The sequence below is a fragment of the Salmo salar genome, chromosome 11 (genome assembly GCF_965601325.2).
Source record: "Salmo salar chromosome 11, fSalSal1, whole genome shotgun sequence".
Taxonomy (NCBI): domain Eukaryota; kingdom Metazoa; phylum Chordata; class Actinopteri; order Salmoniformes; family Salmonidae; genus Salmo; species Salmo salar.
The window spans coordinates 23343519-23362736 of NC_138301.1; the positions used below are offsets into that span (position 1 = coordinate 23343519).

The following is a 19218-nucleotide window of genomic DNA, read 5'->3' on the forward strand; positions in this document are numbered from 1 at the left end:
AGTTTTGACATAAGAGTGATTTGATGATTTCCCTATATTTTTTCTGTCCGCTTTTGCCTGCCTCATAATAAACAGATGGTAAATCCAATGTAGTAGAAACACTTAATTGATAATCCCCATCTCTTATCAGACATGTGTGACTTCAATGCAGTCTCACTGTTAAACACAGAGTTAGAATTTTACTCAGATACTGAAAAAGGATGCAGTGAACCTGCAGGAAGATATGGTGCCAAGAGAAGACTTGACTATTCAAGTACATTTTTGAAATATTTTCTTTTATTTTTTTGTCTGAAATTACAGCAATATATTCATAAATACCTAATTACTACATTCAACAAATAATATATTACATTACAATTAATTCAAACAAGTACATTTTAAAATCAGAGTTTCACAGCATCTAGAGTCTAGACATCCTCCACAGAGTCAGGGGGCTATTGCATGTGCGTGCGTGGTAGAGTAAGGAGGCTCTGGGGAAGGGCGTAACGTCCTCCCGCTAACTCATTGGCTGCTTAACTCAGTGGTAGCGCTTGCTGTCTGATTGACAAGTGGTGGTCCTATCGTAGCTCTGCTCTGGTCTGTAAACATGGTTCCGCCTCCCTAACTGGGTGTCCCGCTGAGAGCTCACCAGGAGTGGAACAAAGAGGGATGTAGGGACCAGACCTGCAGCCACCCTCCCCTCCCTGCCATCTCACATCCACAGCATCAGACTGGAGTTCAAACAGAACCCCTTTAGGACTACATACTCAAAGCCTTGTCAACTCAGACTGACAGCACTACAATACCCACGCTGCACTGCGATATATGCTGCCGGAGGTCCTCCTGCAAGGCTAAAAGGCCAGACACTCCCACAGAAGGAAGGTAGGGGAATAGAGAGACTGGGGAACAGGGGTACTGAGACACAGGAGACAGCTATGGCCAGCAGCGAGGTGGACACTGATGCAGGCATGAAAACACACACTATAGATGCACAGTGCAGTTCAGGGCAATGATTCATATACTTGGCAAAAGAGAACCTTTAATTGACTTTGGATTTGAGGGCCCTGAAGTGAAAAAAAAATGGACCATTAACCAATTGTTGGCAAGGGATTTGACATTATGATAAGTGGGAACAATGTAGTAATATAATATGTTTAGAAGTGGGATGGTCATTTAAATTCAGGGAGTTAGTTTAATTACTCTATTTGGAGGTTTAAAAAAGTCTCATGATATTTTGTGTGAGGGAGGGCTACTTTTTGGCACTATTTCCTTTTATGGCAAACACAAAGGAGAAGAATCTTGACGTGGTATTGTCTGCATTGTTCCCTCCTCTCTGTGGGTTTAGTGATATGAATGTCTCATCATAATGGGTGTTGTGCCCCTCGTGCTTAATGATAAGGTCCAGAGAGATGGGTCTAGTTATCAGTTCTACTAAGCGCCCATCCCTGGACTAGAGCTGAAGGGGGAAAAAGGAGAGAGAGAAAATAAAGGATGACACAGTAACTGTCACTCACTCTTTCCCATGGGTAACTACGCACACAGGGAGAGTGGTAAAACCTGCTGTTCCTGACAGGAGGGGTTCTGTGTGGGGCTGGTGTTCTGACGGAGTGCATGGATCTGGGAGGCCTGTGGGGCCTGGAGTTAGGTCTTACCCCCATCTCAGTGAGCCTTAGGGGGCCTGGAGGCCAGGGGAGGGAGGGCTGTGGGGCCTGGAGTCAGGTCTTACCCCCATCTCAGTGAGCCTTACGGGGCCTGGAGGCCAGGGGAGGGAGGGCTGTGGGGCCTGGAGTCAGGTCTTACCCCCATCTCAGTGAGCCTTAGGGGGCCTGGAGGCCAGGGGAGGGAGGGCTGTGGGGCCTGGAGTTAGGTCTTACCCCCATCTCAGTGAGCCTTACGGGGCCTGGAGGCCAGGGGAGGGAGGGCTGTGGGGCCTGGAGTCAGGTCTTACCCCCATCTCAGTGAGCCTTAGGGGGCCTGGAGGCCAGGGGAGGGAGGGCTGTGGGGCCTGGAGTCAGGTCTTACCCCCATCTCAGTGAGCCTTACGGGGCCTGGAGGCCAGGGGAGGGAGGGCTGTGGGGCCTGGAGTCAGGTCTTACCCCCATCTCAGTGAGCCTTAGGGGGCCTGGAGGCCAGGGGAGGGAGGGCTGTGGGGCCTGGAGTTAGGTCTTACCCCCATCTCAGTGAGCCTTAGGGGGCCTGGAGGCCAGGGGAGGGAGGGCTGTGGCTGGAGCTCAGGCTGCTGCTACGGCTGCACACATGGCTGGGTCAAAGGGGGAGAGGAGGAGAGGAGTGGAGCATGTTCTCTCTCTCCTTTTCTCCTTCAATCTACACCTCCGAACAGGGCAGTCATGACCAGCAGCAGAACAAACACTAACAGCAAAGCTTTCTGTTTCAACCAAAAAAGCATAAACATATAAAAAAATGGCAGGCTTATTTTCTTCTTCTTAAAAGAACAATGATTAAAGTAATAAAAACATACAAAATTATTTTTAGTCTTAATATTATTTACAATACAAGGCTGAAGCACCTTTTAAATTCTTATTCTCATCTCGAAATAAAACATTTCCTTTATTCATTCCAAAATGTGCATTTTGTAAGTTCTTCCCTAATTTGAACACAGTTCTTTGTCGTAACACAGTACCACCAGGTAGTTCTTCAGGTCTTTCTCTTTAAGTGCAGTTCAAGTTTGAAAGCTGGCCTGACCTGCCGCCAGGAGAGATGCTGGGAGGTTCAGTCCTGTCCGATTGGCCAGAGGTAGGGGCATTGGATTGGTGGTAGATGGCGCTTTGTCACGTGACCACACCCATTCCAGGGCTGAGCTGCTCTCCGGTTGCAGGATTGTCCGTGTGGGAGTGGCTGTGAGGGGAGCCCAGGACGGGGCTGGGACTGCAATGTAAGAGAGTAACTGGTGCCTGCTGAAGAGAATGGTGTGAGTGTGTTCCTCTGTATGTTTGTGTGTGTGTTGACCATGCAGTCCTAGAGCTTTGCCCTGTGTGTGCCTGTTGCTCCCTCTGACCCCAGGGTTAGCACAGACCACTGGCTGGTGGCACCGTCCCTGGCAGGCTGGCAGCAGCCCCATCCATCTATCAATGAATCCATGAATCCATCCCTCTCTCCTGTGGAGCTGTCACCTGGGGGGGTAACCCTTGTAGTGCCCTCCCCTGGCCCAGTGGGGCTGCGGCAGCGTCAGACACTTCCTGAAGTGCTCCAACTCGGCCTGTAACTTCTCCCTCTCCACCGCCAGCTTCTGTCTCTGAGACATCAATTCCTTTAAACAGAGAAGAAGGGCGAGAGACAGAGAGCGGGGGGAAGTAGAGTCAATAAAACCATATTATTACATATTATTACAAAAACGCAGCACACACACACACACACACACACACACACACACACACACACACACACACACACACACACACACACACACACACACACACACACACACACACACACACACACACACACACACACACACACACACACACACACATTTGCTTAGAATTCTGTGGGATTATTTAATATTATTTTACAATATGAAGAATACAATTGAACATAGCTGATTAAAATAGAAAGTATATTTCCTCCAAACGATTTGAAGGAAGCTCAGTGATGATAGATGTAGCAGACAGGGTCTTACCCCCATGCTGTGGGAGAGCTGCTCTGCTGTCAGGCTCAGGTTGTACTGCTGGTTCTCCAGTCTCCGACACTGGCTCTGCAGCACCTGGCGCTCCACACCTTGCTCTGGAAGAGGGAGGGAGGACCGAAGGCAGGGGAAGAGAAAGGAGGGAGTGGAGAAGGAGGAGAAGGAGAGGAGGGAGGCAGAGGAGAAGAGGGAGAGAGGAAGGAGAAGAGAATAACAGTGAGCCTGAGGGGATGTGACCTGTGTTCTCATTAGCATCCACGCTAACACTCCCTGCCTGTCTGTCTCTCCATGTACCAATAACCAGAGAGCAGCACACCGGTAGAGCTACAGCAGACCATACTGCCACAGGCAAGCAGCACACAGCACACAACTCACTACACAAGACTCATTACAGATAGTATGTTTGACTGTTTACAGAGAGTAGTAAAAAAGGATAAATACCACCATCTAGTGTTGGGAATACGCTACATCTACTCGTAACCAAAAAGTCATAAATGTCCATTGGTCTCGAGATTTCAACCATACATGAACCATTCCAAAATCAAGGACATTAGTCATTAAAGGTCCAATGCAGCCAATTAAGTACCTTATTGTGATTGTTTTCAATTAAAATGGTTAAAAAAATAAGAAAAAAAAGCTTCTTAGCAAATAGCAATTTCTCAAGCAAGAATTTTACTAGGAGCGTCTGGGAGTGCTCTAAGTGGGAAGGGGAAAATTGAAAACTATGTTTTATTGGCAGAGAGGTTTGGAACTCTCTTTCTTATTGGTCTATTAACTAATAGACAAAACTTCACCCCACTAAAACAGGCCAAAAAACAATAATTACAATAATAATAATAATATATATATTTTTTAAATGTACAGGCTGAAATTATGTTTTGACTGCACTGGGCCTTTAAATAAACAGAAAAGTGACTGACTGCTTACCTTCAATGTATTCCTGATAGGCTTCAAAGATCGCTTCAATCCCCTGCCACCTGGGTACTGGGGCCTCCTCTTCCTCCTCTTCCTCGTCTTCTTCTGAGTCCTCTGGTGCAGACTGCTCCTCCCTCGCTCCTGGGGGCTCTCGGTGGGGGTGCGGGGGACAGTGCTGCCCATTGGGCTGGGGGAGCGGGTGTGAGTGCGGGTGTTGGATGGAGTGTGCGTGCGGGTGTGTGTGTGGCGGGGGCGGCCGGCTGGGGGTGCTCTGCAGCTCTGGAATGTTGTAGTGCACTGAGGAGTCCTGGAGGTGAGAGGGCGCTGAGATCACTGTGGCTCCACCTAGACAGAGAGGGAGAGAAAGGGATATTTATATTTATTTAATCATTATTTAACTTGGCCAGTCAGTTAAGAACAAATTCTTATTTACAATGACGGCCTTCCCCGGCAACGCTGGGCCAATTGTGCGCTGCCCTATGGGACTCCCAATCACGGCCAGATGTGATACAGCCTGGATTCTAACCAGGGACTGTAGTGATGCCTCTTGCACTGAGATACAGTGTCTTAGACCGCTGCGCCACTCGGGAGCCCAAGATAGCCCAAGGTCCCGTGTGGCTTAGTTGGTAGAGCATGGTGTTTGCAACGCCAGGGTTGTGGGTTCGATTCCCACGGGGGACCAGTACGGAGAAAACATTTATGAAATGTATGTATTCACTACTGTAAGTCGCTCTGGATAAGAACATCTGCTAAATGACTAAAATGTAAAATGTAAATGATATTACATTAACACATCATCACTGTTATTACTTGGGTTGTTCCACGAATAGACAACATTTTGCGCCCCTTTGATATTTAAAGGAGAAATTGTGCACCAATACTAAATTGTATAAGCCTGTTATACTCAATGAAGTGCCCTTTAATATTGACCACATGGAAAATTCAATAAATCAGATTTTTCTTTTGAATAAAAATTTGCTAAGGTGCCAAACTTCAGAACATGTCCTTTGCATGTTTTTAAAGGTCCAATGCAGCAGTTTTTATCTACATTTCAAATAACTTCTGGATAAAAATTAAGGATCGTACTGTGATAGTTTTCATTTAAAATGGTAAAAAATAAACCAAAATAAAAAGCCTTTTAGCAAAGAGCAATTTCTCAAGAAGGAATTTTGCTAGAACTGTCTGGGAGTGGTCTGAGTGGGGAGGTGAAAACTGAAAACTAGCTGTTATTCTCTTTCTTATTGGTCTATTAACAAATGCACCGCCTGGTGATGTCACCAGACAGGCCAAAGCTCCATCCCACCAAACAGCTCTTACAATTCTTAAGGGAATTATCATCCTTTTCACAATATCACAGTATTATCTCAACCTCATTGTGTGGAAATATTTATAAAACACAGGAATATCATGTTTTTGACTGTATTGGGTCTTTAACCCAAAGTTCTTCACATTTTTTACCATCATTGTTAGCCCTAGTTATGTTCTTGTTTGACAAAATCATTTCTGAAGATTAATATTGTTTTAATATGGTGAAACTATTCCTTTTAAAATATGTTTTTCAAAATAAACATTGAGGTGCAGGTGAGCTGGGTTGAAGCTTTTTGGCTGGAAAACCGTGCGAGTCAAGCAAAACAAGTCAACTCTGTTACCCATAGATAGGTAGGCTAGAAATATTTTAACAATACATTTTTGGGGGGGAAACTTGCATTCAATTGACCATCCCTGTTGCACAAAACAAGCGTCCATTCCCTCTGTCACAAGGGGATTTATGGCTGATTTAAGATGAAAACCTCAACCCTGTTACTTTAATGGCAATACATTGGCACTTACGATAGTATTTTTATTTATTTAACCCCTTGAGATGGGAAAACTCTATGACAGAACGTTAAAATCAGGTAAAATGCTGCACAACATTAATGGTCAGGGTTAGGATCTATGGTGGTTCCAACTGGGAGGTGTCTTCACTGACATTTTAACCTCTCCCTGTCTGAGTCTGTAATACCAACATGTTTCAAGCAGACCACCATAGTCCCTGTGCCCAAGAACACCGAGGTAACCTGCCTAAATGATTACCGCCCAGTAGCACTCACGTCTATAGCCATGAAGTGCTTAGAAAGGCTGGTCATGGCTCACATCAACACCATTATCCCAGAAACCCTAGACCCACTCCAATTTGCATACCACACCAACAGATCCACAGATGACACAATCTCTATTGCACGCCACACTGCCCTTTCCCACCTGGACAAAAGGAACACCTATGTGAGAATACTATTCATTGACTACAGCTCAGCTTTCAACACCATAGTGCCCTCAAAGCTCATCACTAAGCTAAGCACCCTGGGACTAAACCGGGTAGGGTAGGCAACAACACATCTGACACACTGATCCTCAACACGGGGGCCCCTCAACGGTGCGTGCTTAGTCCCCTCCTGTATTCCCTGTTCACTCATGACTGCGTGGCCAAGTATGACTCCAACACCATCATTAAGTTTGCAGATGAAACAACAGTGGTAGGCCTGATCACCGTCAACAATGAGACAGCCTATAGGGAGGAGGTCAGAGACCTGGCCGGGTGGTACCAGGACAACAACCTCTCCCTCAACATGATCAAGACAAAGGAGATGATCATGGACAACAGGAAAATCTAATCTAATCAAATTGTATTTGTCATATGCACCAAATACAACAGGTGTAGACCCTACAGTGAAATGCTTACTTACAAGCCCTTAACCAACAATACCGTTTTAAGAAAAATAAGTGTTAAGTAAAAAATAGAAAATAAAAGGAACAAATAATTAAACAGCAGCAGTAAAATAACAAGCGAGGCTATATACAGGGGGTACAGGTACAGAGTCAATGTGTGGGGGCACCGGTTAGTCGAGGTAATTGAGGTAATATGTACATCCGACCACAAGGCACTACAGAGGGTAGTGCATATGGCCCATTACATCACTGGGGCCAAACTTCCTGCCATCCAGGACCTCTATATCAGGCGGTGTCAGAGGGAGGCCCTAAAAATTGTCAAAGACTCCAGCCACCCTAGTAATAGACTGTTCTCTCTGCTACCGCACGGCAAGCGGTACCTGAGCGCCAAGTCTAGGTCCAAAAGGCTCCTTAACAGCTTCTACCACCAAGCCATAAGACTGCTGAACAGTTAGACAAATGGCTATTTGCATTTACCCCCTGTTTTTTTTACACTGCTGCTACTCGCTGTTTATTATCTATTATCTATACATAGTCACTTTACCCCTACCTACATGTACACATTACCTCAATTACCTCCACTAACCTGTACCCCCGCACATTGACTCAGTAGCGGTACCCCCTGTATATAGCCTCCTTACTGTTACTTTGTTGCGTTACTTTCTTTTTACTTTAGTTTATTTTCTTAACTCTTATTTTTCTTAAAACTGCATTGTTGGTTAAGGGCTTGTAAGTAAGCATTTCACGGTAAGGTCTACACCTGTTGTATTCGGCGCATGTGACAAATACAATTTGATTTGATCTGGAGATTCACAGTATAAGCTGATCCTAGATCTGTGCCTGAGGGTAACTTCCACCTGGAGTATGAACGAGAGCTGCTGCGGTATAACCTGCCTTTGTGCTTCTGCAGGGCCTTCTGTGTGGACTGGAGGACAGACTCGTGGAACTGCTGGGCAAACTCTTCAGCAGTAAAGCTCTCCCAGGGCTTGGTCCGGCCGTTCAGGCTGGGGGGAGCATCTTTAGGCTGCACGGGGGGCCGCAGGCTATTCAGCAGGCTGGACGATGCGCTCCTCTTGGAGGAGGGGCCCTCAGGGAGCCCACGGGTCTTTTCCGGGTAGGGGAGTGGAGGAGGGGGGTCCTTTGGTCTCAGTGCGTCAGAGGAGGAGGGAGGTTTAGGCTGCCCCAGGAGTCCGCCGGGGGAGGAGGGACTGACACTGAGTGGCTCATCTGATTCGCTGAAAAGTGCTGAGGCAGGATCTGTCGGGACAGATGGATGTTACAGTCAGTGAATTGAGACACATTCCCACCCAGATTCATATAAATATACTGTATCAAGATATCAGCAGGCAATCAATCATCTGAACCACAACCCATAACATTACTGCTGTAACATTACTACAGAGATGTCTCTCACACCTGTCTGTTAGATTAAGCACAAACAGCAGGGAAGGAATGAGGAAGGGTGTGTGTTTGTGTGTGTTTGCGCGTGAGCACTTACCTGACTTCTGTGCTGGGGGGGTCTTACATAGGGGGTGAGGGGCATGTCTGATGGTATCCAAGGTTACGCTCTTCTGTTTAATGGCCTGAAGCAACTCTACCACTGTCTCATTATCTGGCAGAGAGAGAGATAGAGAGAGAGGGAGAGAGAGAGAGAGAGAGAGAGAGAGAGAGAGAGAGGGAGGGAGGGAGAGAGAGTGGGAGGGAGAGAGAGAGAGGGAGGGAGAGAGGGACAGAGAGAGAGGGAGAGGGAGGGAGAGAGAGCGGGAGGGAGAGAGAGAGAGGGAGGGAGAGAGGGAGAGGGAGAGAGAGAGGGAGAGAGAGAGAGAGAGAGAGGGAGAGAGAGAGCGGGAGGGAGAGAGAGAGAGAGAGAGAGAGAGAGAGAGAGAGAGAGGGTGAGGGAGAGAGAGAGAGAGGGAGAGAGAGAGAGAGAGAGAGGGAGAGAGAGAGAGAGAGCGGGAGGGAGAGAGAGAGGGAGAGAGGGAGAGAGAGAGAGAGAGAGAGGGTGAGGGAGAGAGAGAGAGAGAGAGGGAGAGAGAAAGAGAGAGAGAGAGGGAGAGGGAGAGAGCATTAACATCTCACCCACGTCTCTGTAATCCCTGTTGAACCTCTGCTGTGAGTCTGTGTGTCTGTGTTTGTGTGTGTGAGTGAGTGTGTTTGTGTGTGTGTGTGTCTGTGTGTGTGTGTGTCTGTGTGTTTGTGTGGGAGGCTGCACACTGCCATCTGCAGGCAGCATGCGGTAAATCCACAGGATTAGCACGGGATCGCCGTAAACCTTCCGTTGCCACTCCATGCCTCGCCACAGCAGTGTGTGTGTGTATCTGTTTCTCCTCACATAAAGTCCAGCTGTCACACTGAAGAGGGAGGCATGGTAATGTGTAATGCATGCTAGCAGCAGTGTATTTAATACATAACGTATAATTAATCAATAAAGCACAAGGGTTGTGGTATTTGGCCAATATACCAAGGCTGTTCTTAGGCACAACGCGTCTAAACTGGTTACCAACATAATTAGAACAGTCAACAAAAAAATGGTCATACCCGTGGTATACGGATTGATATACAACAGCTTTCAGCCAAGCAGGAATCAGGGCTCGAACCACCCAGGTTATAATGAACAATACAGATAGTGAAATGTCAGGTGTCTGTCACACTGTGTACATGTCTCCAGAGCACAGTGAACATGATAACCAGGTCCATGACAGGTTTACAGGTAGGGGGTTAGATGGTGAGTAGGGGTTAGGGTGTAGTGTTTAGGATGTAGGGTACATACCTCTCCTCTGCTGTACAGAGACGTGGGACAGACTGAACATGGTGAGGAAGCGTTTCTTGTCTTCTAGTTCGGGGGCTCTGTCCATCTCCTCTGGGGTGAAGTGGGTGCTGAGGGGGGCCGGGGGAGGAGGGGTACGTTTGGACAGAACAGCCGGGGGCGAGGGGCTACGCTCCCTCAGCATCCTCCTCCTCTTCCTCCTCTTCTGCTGCACCAGGAGGTCATGTCGTGATACCGTGGTCAGACCAAACACACACAGGAAGTCCACTTTCTACAGGGGGAGAGGAACATATTATAAAGCCAGGAGAAAACAGTGTGTATAGAGTGTGTGTGCAGGATAAACCCGTACCTCCGTGGAGTCGTCCAGTTTGAGAGGGGGCTGCCCTGCTACCCTCCTGAGGTGGGCCCTGACCTCCTCCTCATCACTCTCATCATACGAGTCATCCAGCTCATAGTAGTAACCTGGAATGACCAGAGGAGGCAGTTAGTACTGACTTACACACAACCTACAACTTCAGTACATACCACCACTACACAAACAGAACCTACAACTTCAGAACATACTACCACTACACAAATTACAACTTCAGTACATACCACCACTACACAAACAGAACATACAACTTCAGAACATACTACCACTCCACAAACAGAACCTACAACTTCAGAACATACTACCACTACACAAACAGAACCTACAACCTCAGTACATACTACTACTACACAAACAGAACCTACAACTTCAGTACATACTACCATTACACAAACAGAACCTACACCTTCAGTACATACTACCACTACACAAACAGAACCTACAACTTCAGTACATACTACTACCACTATACAAACAGAACCTACAACTTCAGTACATACTACCACCACTACACAAACAGAACCTACAACTTCAGTACATACTACCACTGCACAAACAGAACCTACAACTTCAGTACATAATACCACTACACAAACAGAACCTATAACTTCAGTACATACCACCACTACACAAACAGAACCTACAACTTCAGTACATACTACCACCACTACACAAACAGAACCTACAACTTCAGTACATACTACCACCACTACACAAACAGAACCTACAACTTCAGTACATACTACCACTACACAAACAGAACCTACAACTTCAGTACATATTACCACCACACAAACAGAACCTATAACTTCAGTACATACTACTACCACTACACAAACATAACCTACAACTTCAGTACATACTACCACTACACAAACAGAACCTACAACTTCAGTACATACTACCACTACACAAACAGAACCTATAACTTCAGTACATACTACCACCACTACACAAACAGAACCTATAACTTCAGTACATACTACCACTACACAAACAGAACCTACAACTTCAGTACATACTACCACCACTACACAAACAGAACCTACAACTTCAGTACATACTACCACTACACAAACAGAACCTACAACTTCAGTACATACTACCACCACTACACAAACAGAACCTACAACTTCAGTACATACTACCACTACACAAACAGAACCTACAACTTCAGTACATACTACTACCACTACACAAACAGAACCTATAACTTCAGTACATACTACCACTACACAAACAGAACCTACAACTTCAGTACATTCTACCACCACTACACAAACAGAACCTATAACTTCAGTACATACTACCACCACTACACAAACATAACCTACAACTTCAGTACATACTACCACTACACAAACAGAACCTACAACTTCAGTACATACTACCACTACACAAACAGAACCTACAACTTCAGTACATACTACCACACATCACAAACAGAACCTATAACTTCAGTACATACTACTACCACTACACAAACAGAACCTACAACTTCAGTACATACTACCACCACTACACAAACAGAACCTACAACTTCAGTACATACTACCACCACTACACAAACAGAACCTACAACTTCAGTACATACTACCACTACACAAACAGAACCTACAACTTCAGTACATACCACCACTACACAAACAGAACCTACAACTTCAGTACATATTACCACACTTCACAAACAGAACCTACAACTTCAGTACATACTACCATTACACAAACAGAACCTACAACTTCAGTACATACCACCACTACACAAACAGAACCTACAACTTCAGTACATACTACCACCATTACACAAACATAACCTACAACTTCAGTACATACTACCACTACACAAACAGAACCTACAACTTCAGTACATACCACCACCACTACACAAACAGAACCTACAACTTCAGTACATACTACCACCACTACACAAACAGAACCTACAACTTCAGTACATACTACCACTACACAAACAGAACCTACAACTTCAGTACATACTACCACCACTACACAAACAGAACCTATAACTTCAGTACATACTACTACCACTACACAAACAGAACATACAACTTCAGTACATACTACTACCACTACAAAAACAGAACCTACAACTTCAGTACACACTACAACTACAAAAACAGAACCTACAACTTCAGTACATACTACCACTACACAAACAGAACCTACAACTTCAGTACATACTACCACCACTACACAAACAGAACCTACAATTTCAGTACATACTACCACCACTACACAAACAGAACCTACAACTTCAGTACATACTACCACTACACAAACAGAACCTACAACTTCAGTACATACTACCACTACACAAACAGAACATACAACTTCAGTACATACTACCACCACTACACAAACAGAACCTACAACTTCAGTACATACTACCACCACTACACAAACAGAACCTACAACTTCAGTACATACTACCACTGCACAAACAGAACCTACAACTTCAGTACATACTACCACCACTACACAAACAGAACCTACAACTTCAGTACATACTACCATTACACAAACAGAACCTACAACTTCAGTACATACTACCACTACACAAACAGAACCTACAACTTCAGTACATACTACTACCACTATACAAACAGAACCTACAACTTCAGTACATACCACCACCACTACACAAACAGAACCTACAACTTCAGTACATACCACCACTACACAAACAGAACCTACAACTTCAGTACATACTACCACCACTACACAAACAGAACCTACAACTTCAGTACATACTACCACCACTACACAAACAGAACCTACAACTTCAGTACATACTACCACTACACAAACAGAACCTACAACTTCAGTACATACTACCACCACTACACAAACAGAACCTACAACTTCAGTACATACTACCACCACTACACAAACAGAACCTATAACTTCAGTACATACCACCACCACTACACAAACAGAACCTACAACTTCAGTACATACTACCACTACACAAACAGAACCTACAACTTCAGTACATACTACCACCACACAAACAGAACCTATAACTTCAGTACATACTACTACCACTACACAAACATAACCTACAACTTCAGTACATACTACCACTACACAAACAGAACCTACAACTTCAATACATACTACTACCACTACACAAACAGAACCTATAACTTCAGTACATACTACCACCACTACACAAACATAACCTACAACTTCAGTACATACTACCACTACACAAACAGAACCTATAACTTCAGTACATACTACCACCACTACACAAACAGAACCTACAACTTCAGTACATACTACCACCACTACACAAACAGAACCTACAACTTCAGTACATACTACCACCACTACACAAACAGAACCTACAACTTCAGTACATACTACCACCACTACACAAACAGAACCTACAACTTCAGTACATACTACCACCACTACACAAACAGAACCTACAACTTCAGTACATACTACCACCACTACACAAACAGAACCTACAACTTCAGTACATACTACCACCACTACACAAACAGAACCTACAACTTCAGTAAATACTACCACCACTACACAAACAAAACCTACAACTTCAGTACATACTACCACCATTACACAAACATAACCTACAACTTCAGTACATACTACCACTACACAAACAGAACCTACAACTTCAGTACATACTACCACTACACAAACAGAACCTATAACTTCAGTACATACTACTACCACTACACAAAAAGAACCTACAACTTCAGTACACACTACCACCACTACACAAACAGAACCTACAACTTCAGTACATACTACCACCACTACACAAACAGAACCTACAACTTCAGTACATACTACTACCACTACACAAACAGAACCTACAACTTCAGTACATACTACCACCACTACACAAACAGAACCTACAACTTCAGTACATACTACCACCACTACACAAACAGAACCTACAACTTCAGTACATACTACCACCACTACACAAACAGAACCTACAACTTCAGTACATACTACCACCATTACACAAACAGAACCTACAACTTCAGTACATACTACCACCACTACACAAACAGAACCTACAACTTCAGTACATACTACCACCACTACACAAACAGAACCTACAACTTCAGTACATACTACCACCACTACACAAACAGAACCTACAACTTCAGTACATACTACTACCACTACACAAACAGAACCTACAACTTCAGTACATACTACTACCACTACACAAACAGAACCTACAACTTCAGTACATACTACCACCACTACACAAACAGAACCTACAACTTCAGTACATACTACCACCACTACACAAACAGAACCTACAACTTCAGTACATACTACCACCACTACACAAACAGAACCTACAACTTCAGTACATACTACCACCACTACACAAACAGAACCTACAACTTCAGTACATACTACCACTACACAAACAGAACCTACAACTTCAGTACATACTACCACTACACAAACAGAACCTATAACTTCAGTACATACTACCACCACTACACAAACAGAACCTACAACTTCAGTAGATACTACCACTACACAAACAGAACCTACAACTTCAGTAAATCCTACTACCACTACACAAACAGAACCTACAACTTCAGTACATACTACCACTACACAAACAGAACCTATAACTTCAGTACATACTACCACCACTACACAAACAGAACCTACAACTTCAGTACATACTACCACCACTGCACAAACAGAACCTACAACTTCAGTACATACTACCACCACTACACAAACAGAACCTACAACTTCAGTACATACTACTACCACTACACAAACAGAACCTACAACTTCAGTACATACTACCACCACTACACAAACAGAACCTACAACTTCAGTACATACTACCACCATTACACAAACAGAACCTACAACTTCAGTACATACTACCACTACACAAACAGAACCTACAACTTCAGTACATACTACCACTACACAAACAGAACCTATAACTTCAGTACATACTACCACCACTACACAAACAGAACCTACAACTTCAGTACATACTACCACTACACAAACAGAACCTACAACTTCAGTACATACTACCACCACACAAACAGAACCTATAACTTCAGTACATACTACTACCACTACCACTACACAAACATAACCTACAACTTCAGTACATACTACCACTACACAAACAGAACCTACAACTTCAATACATACTACCACTGCACAAACAGAACCTACAACTTAAGTACATACTACCACTACCACTACACAAACAGAACCTACAACTTCAGTACATACCACCACTACACAAACAGAACCTACAACTTCAGTACATACTACCACTACACAAACAGAACCTATAACTTCAGTACATACTACCACCACTACACAAACATAACCTACAACTTCAGTACATACTACCACTACACAAACAGAACCTATAACTTCAGTACATACTACCACTACACAAACATAACCTACAACTTCAGTACATACTACTACCACTACACAAACAGAACCTACAACTTCAGTACATACTACTACCACTACACAAACAGAACCTACAACTTCAGAACATACTACTACCACTACACAAACAGAACCTACAACTTCAGTACATACTACAACCACTACACAAACATAACCTACAACTTCAGTACATACTACAACCACTACACAAACAGAACATACAACTTCAGTACATACCACCACCACTACACAAACAGAACCTACAACTTCAGTACATATTACTACTACTACACAAACAGAACCTACAACTTCAGTACATACTACCACCACTACACAAACAGAACCTACAACTTCAGTACATACCACCACTACACAAACAGAACCTACAACTTCAGTACATACCACCACTACACAAACAGAACCTACAACTTCAGTACATACTACCACCACTACACAAACAGAACCTATAACTTCAGTACATACTACCACTACACAAACAGAACCTACAACTTCAGTACATACTACCACCACTACACAAACAGAACCTACAACTTCAGTACATACCACCACTACACAAACAGAACCTACAACTTCAGTACATACTACCACCACTACACAAACAGAACCTACAACTTCCGTACATACTACCACCACTACACAAACAGAACCTACAACTTCAGTACATACTACCACTACACAAACAGAACCTACAACTTCAGTACATACTACCACCACTACACAAACAGAACCTACAACTTCAGTACATACTACCACACATCACAAACTGAACCTACAACTTCAGTACATACTACCACTACACAAACAGAACCTACAACTTCAGTATATACTACCACCACTACACAAACTGAACCTACAACTTCAGTACATACTACCACACTTCACAAACTGAACCTACAACTTCAGTACATACTACCACTACACAAACAGAACCTATAACTTCAGTACATACTACCACCACTACACAAACAGAACCTACAACTTCAGTACATACTACCACACTTCACAAACTGAACCTACAACTTCAGTACATACTACCATTACACAAACAGAACCTATAACTTCAGTACATACTACCACCACTACACAAACACAACCTACAACTTCAGTACATAATACCACTACACAAACAGAACCTATAACTTCAGTACATACTACCACCACTACACAAACAGAACCTACAACTTCAGTACATACTACCACTACACAAACAGAACCTACAACTTCAGTACATACCACCACTACACAAACAGAACCTACAACTTCAGTACATACCACCACTACACAAACAGAACCTACAACTTCAGTACATACTACCACCACTACACAAACAGAACCTACAACTTCAGTACATACTACCACTGCACAAACAGAACCTACAACTTCAGTACATACTACCACCACTACACAAACAGAACCTACAACTTCAGTACATACTACTACCACTACACAAACAGAACCTACAATTTCAGTACATACTACTACCACTACACAAACAGAACCTACAACTTCAGTACATACTACCACCACTACACAAACAGAACCTACAACTTCAGTACATACCACCACTACACAAACAGAACCTACAACTTCAGTACATACTACCACCACTACACAAACAGAACCTACAACTTCCTTACATACTACCACCACTACACAAACAGAACCTACAACTTCAGTACATACTACCACTACACAAACAGAACCTACAACTTCAGTACATACTACCACCACTACACAAACAGAACCTACAACTTCAGTACATACTACCACACATCACAAACTGAACCTACAACTTCAGTACATACTACCACTACACAAACAGAACCTACAACTTCAGTATATACTACCACCACTACACAAACTGAACCTACAACTTCAGTACATACTACCACACTTCACAAACTGAACCTACAACTTCAGTACATACTACCACTACACAAACAGAACCTATAACTTCAGTACATACTACCACCACTACACAAACAGAACCTACAACTTCAGTACATACTACCACACTTCACAAACTGAACCTACAACTTCAGTACATACTACCACTACACAAACAGAACCTATAACTTCAGTACATACTACCACCACTACACAAACATAACCTACAACTTCAGTACATACTACCACTACACAAACAGAACCTATAACTTCAGTACATACTACCACCACTACACAAACAGAACCTACAACTTCAGTACATACTACCACTACACAAACAGAACCTACAACTTCAGTACATACCACCACTACACAAACAGAACCTACAACTTCAGTACATACCACCACTACACAAACAGAACCTACAACTTCAGTACATACTACCACCACTACACAAACAGAACCTACAACTTCAGTACATACTACCACTGCACAAACAGAACCTACAACTTCAGTACATACTACCACCACTACACAAACAGAACCTACAACTTCAGTACATACTACCACCACTACACAAACAGAACCTACAATTTCAGTACATACTACTACCACTACACAAACAGAACCTACAACTTCAGTACATACTACCACCACTACACAAACAGAACCTACAACTTCAGTACATACTACCACTACACAAACAGAACCTATAACTTCAGTACATACTACCACCACTACACAAACAGAACCTACAACTTCAGTACATACTACCACTACACAAACAGAACCTACAACTTCAGTACATACTACCACCACACAAACAGAACCTATAACTTCAGTACATACTACTACCACTACACAAACATAACCTACAACTTCAGTACATACTACCACTACACAAACAGAACCTACAACTTCAATACATACTACCAATACACAAACAGAACCTATAACTTCAGTACACACTACCACTACACAAACAGAACCTATAACTTCAGTACATACTACCACCACTACACAAACATAACCTACAACTTCAGTACATACTACCACCACTACACAAACAGAACCTACAACTTCAGTACATACTACCACTACACAAACAGAACCTACAACTTCAGTACATACCACCACTACACAAACAGAACCTACAACTTCAGTACATACCACCACTACACAAACAGAACCTACAACTTCAGTACATACTACCACCACTACACAAACAGAACCTACAACTTCAGTACATACTACCACTGCACAAACAGAACCTACAACTTCAGTACATACTACCACCACTACACAAACAGAACCTACAACTTCAGTACATACTACTACCACTACACAAACAGAACCTACAATTTCAGTACATACTACTACCACTACACAAACAGAACCTACAACTTCAGTACATACTACCACCACTACACAAACAGAACCTACAACTTCAGTACATACTACCACTAC

At 43.5% G+C, this 19218-nt stretch overlaps 1 protein-coding gene across 1 annotated transcript in view; it reads right to left on the reverse strand.

The window, feature by feature from the left end:
- Positions 1 to 254: 254 nt before the first annotated feature.
- Positions 255 to 19218, reverse strand: part of LOC106562196 (genetic suppressor element 1) — a 486315-nt gene continuing 467351 nt past the window's right edge. Inside the window, exons 11-17 of the mRNA XM_082957818.1 lie at positions 10360 to 10472; positions 10014 to 10281; positions 8742 to 8855; positions 8138 to 8500; positions 4550 to 4882; positions 3617 to 3720; positions 255 to 3247 (exon numbers count right to left, since the gene is read on the reverse strand). Coding sequence (XP_082813944.1) covers positions 3107 to 3247; positions 3617 to 3720; positions 4550 to 4882; positions 8138 to 8500; positions 8742 to 8855; positions 10014 to 10281; positions 10360 to 10472 — 1436 coding nt within the window. The 3' untranslated portion in view covers positions 255 to 3106. The remainder of the gene's footprint in view (positions 3248 to 3616; positions 3721 to 4549; positions 4883 to 8137; positions 8501 to 8741; positions 8856 to 10013; positions 10282 to 10359; positions 10473 to 19218) is intronic.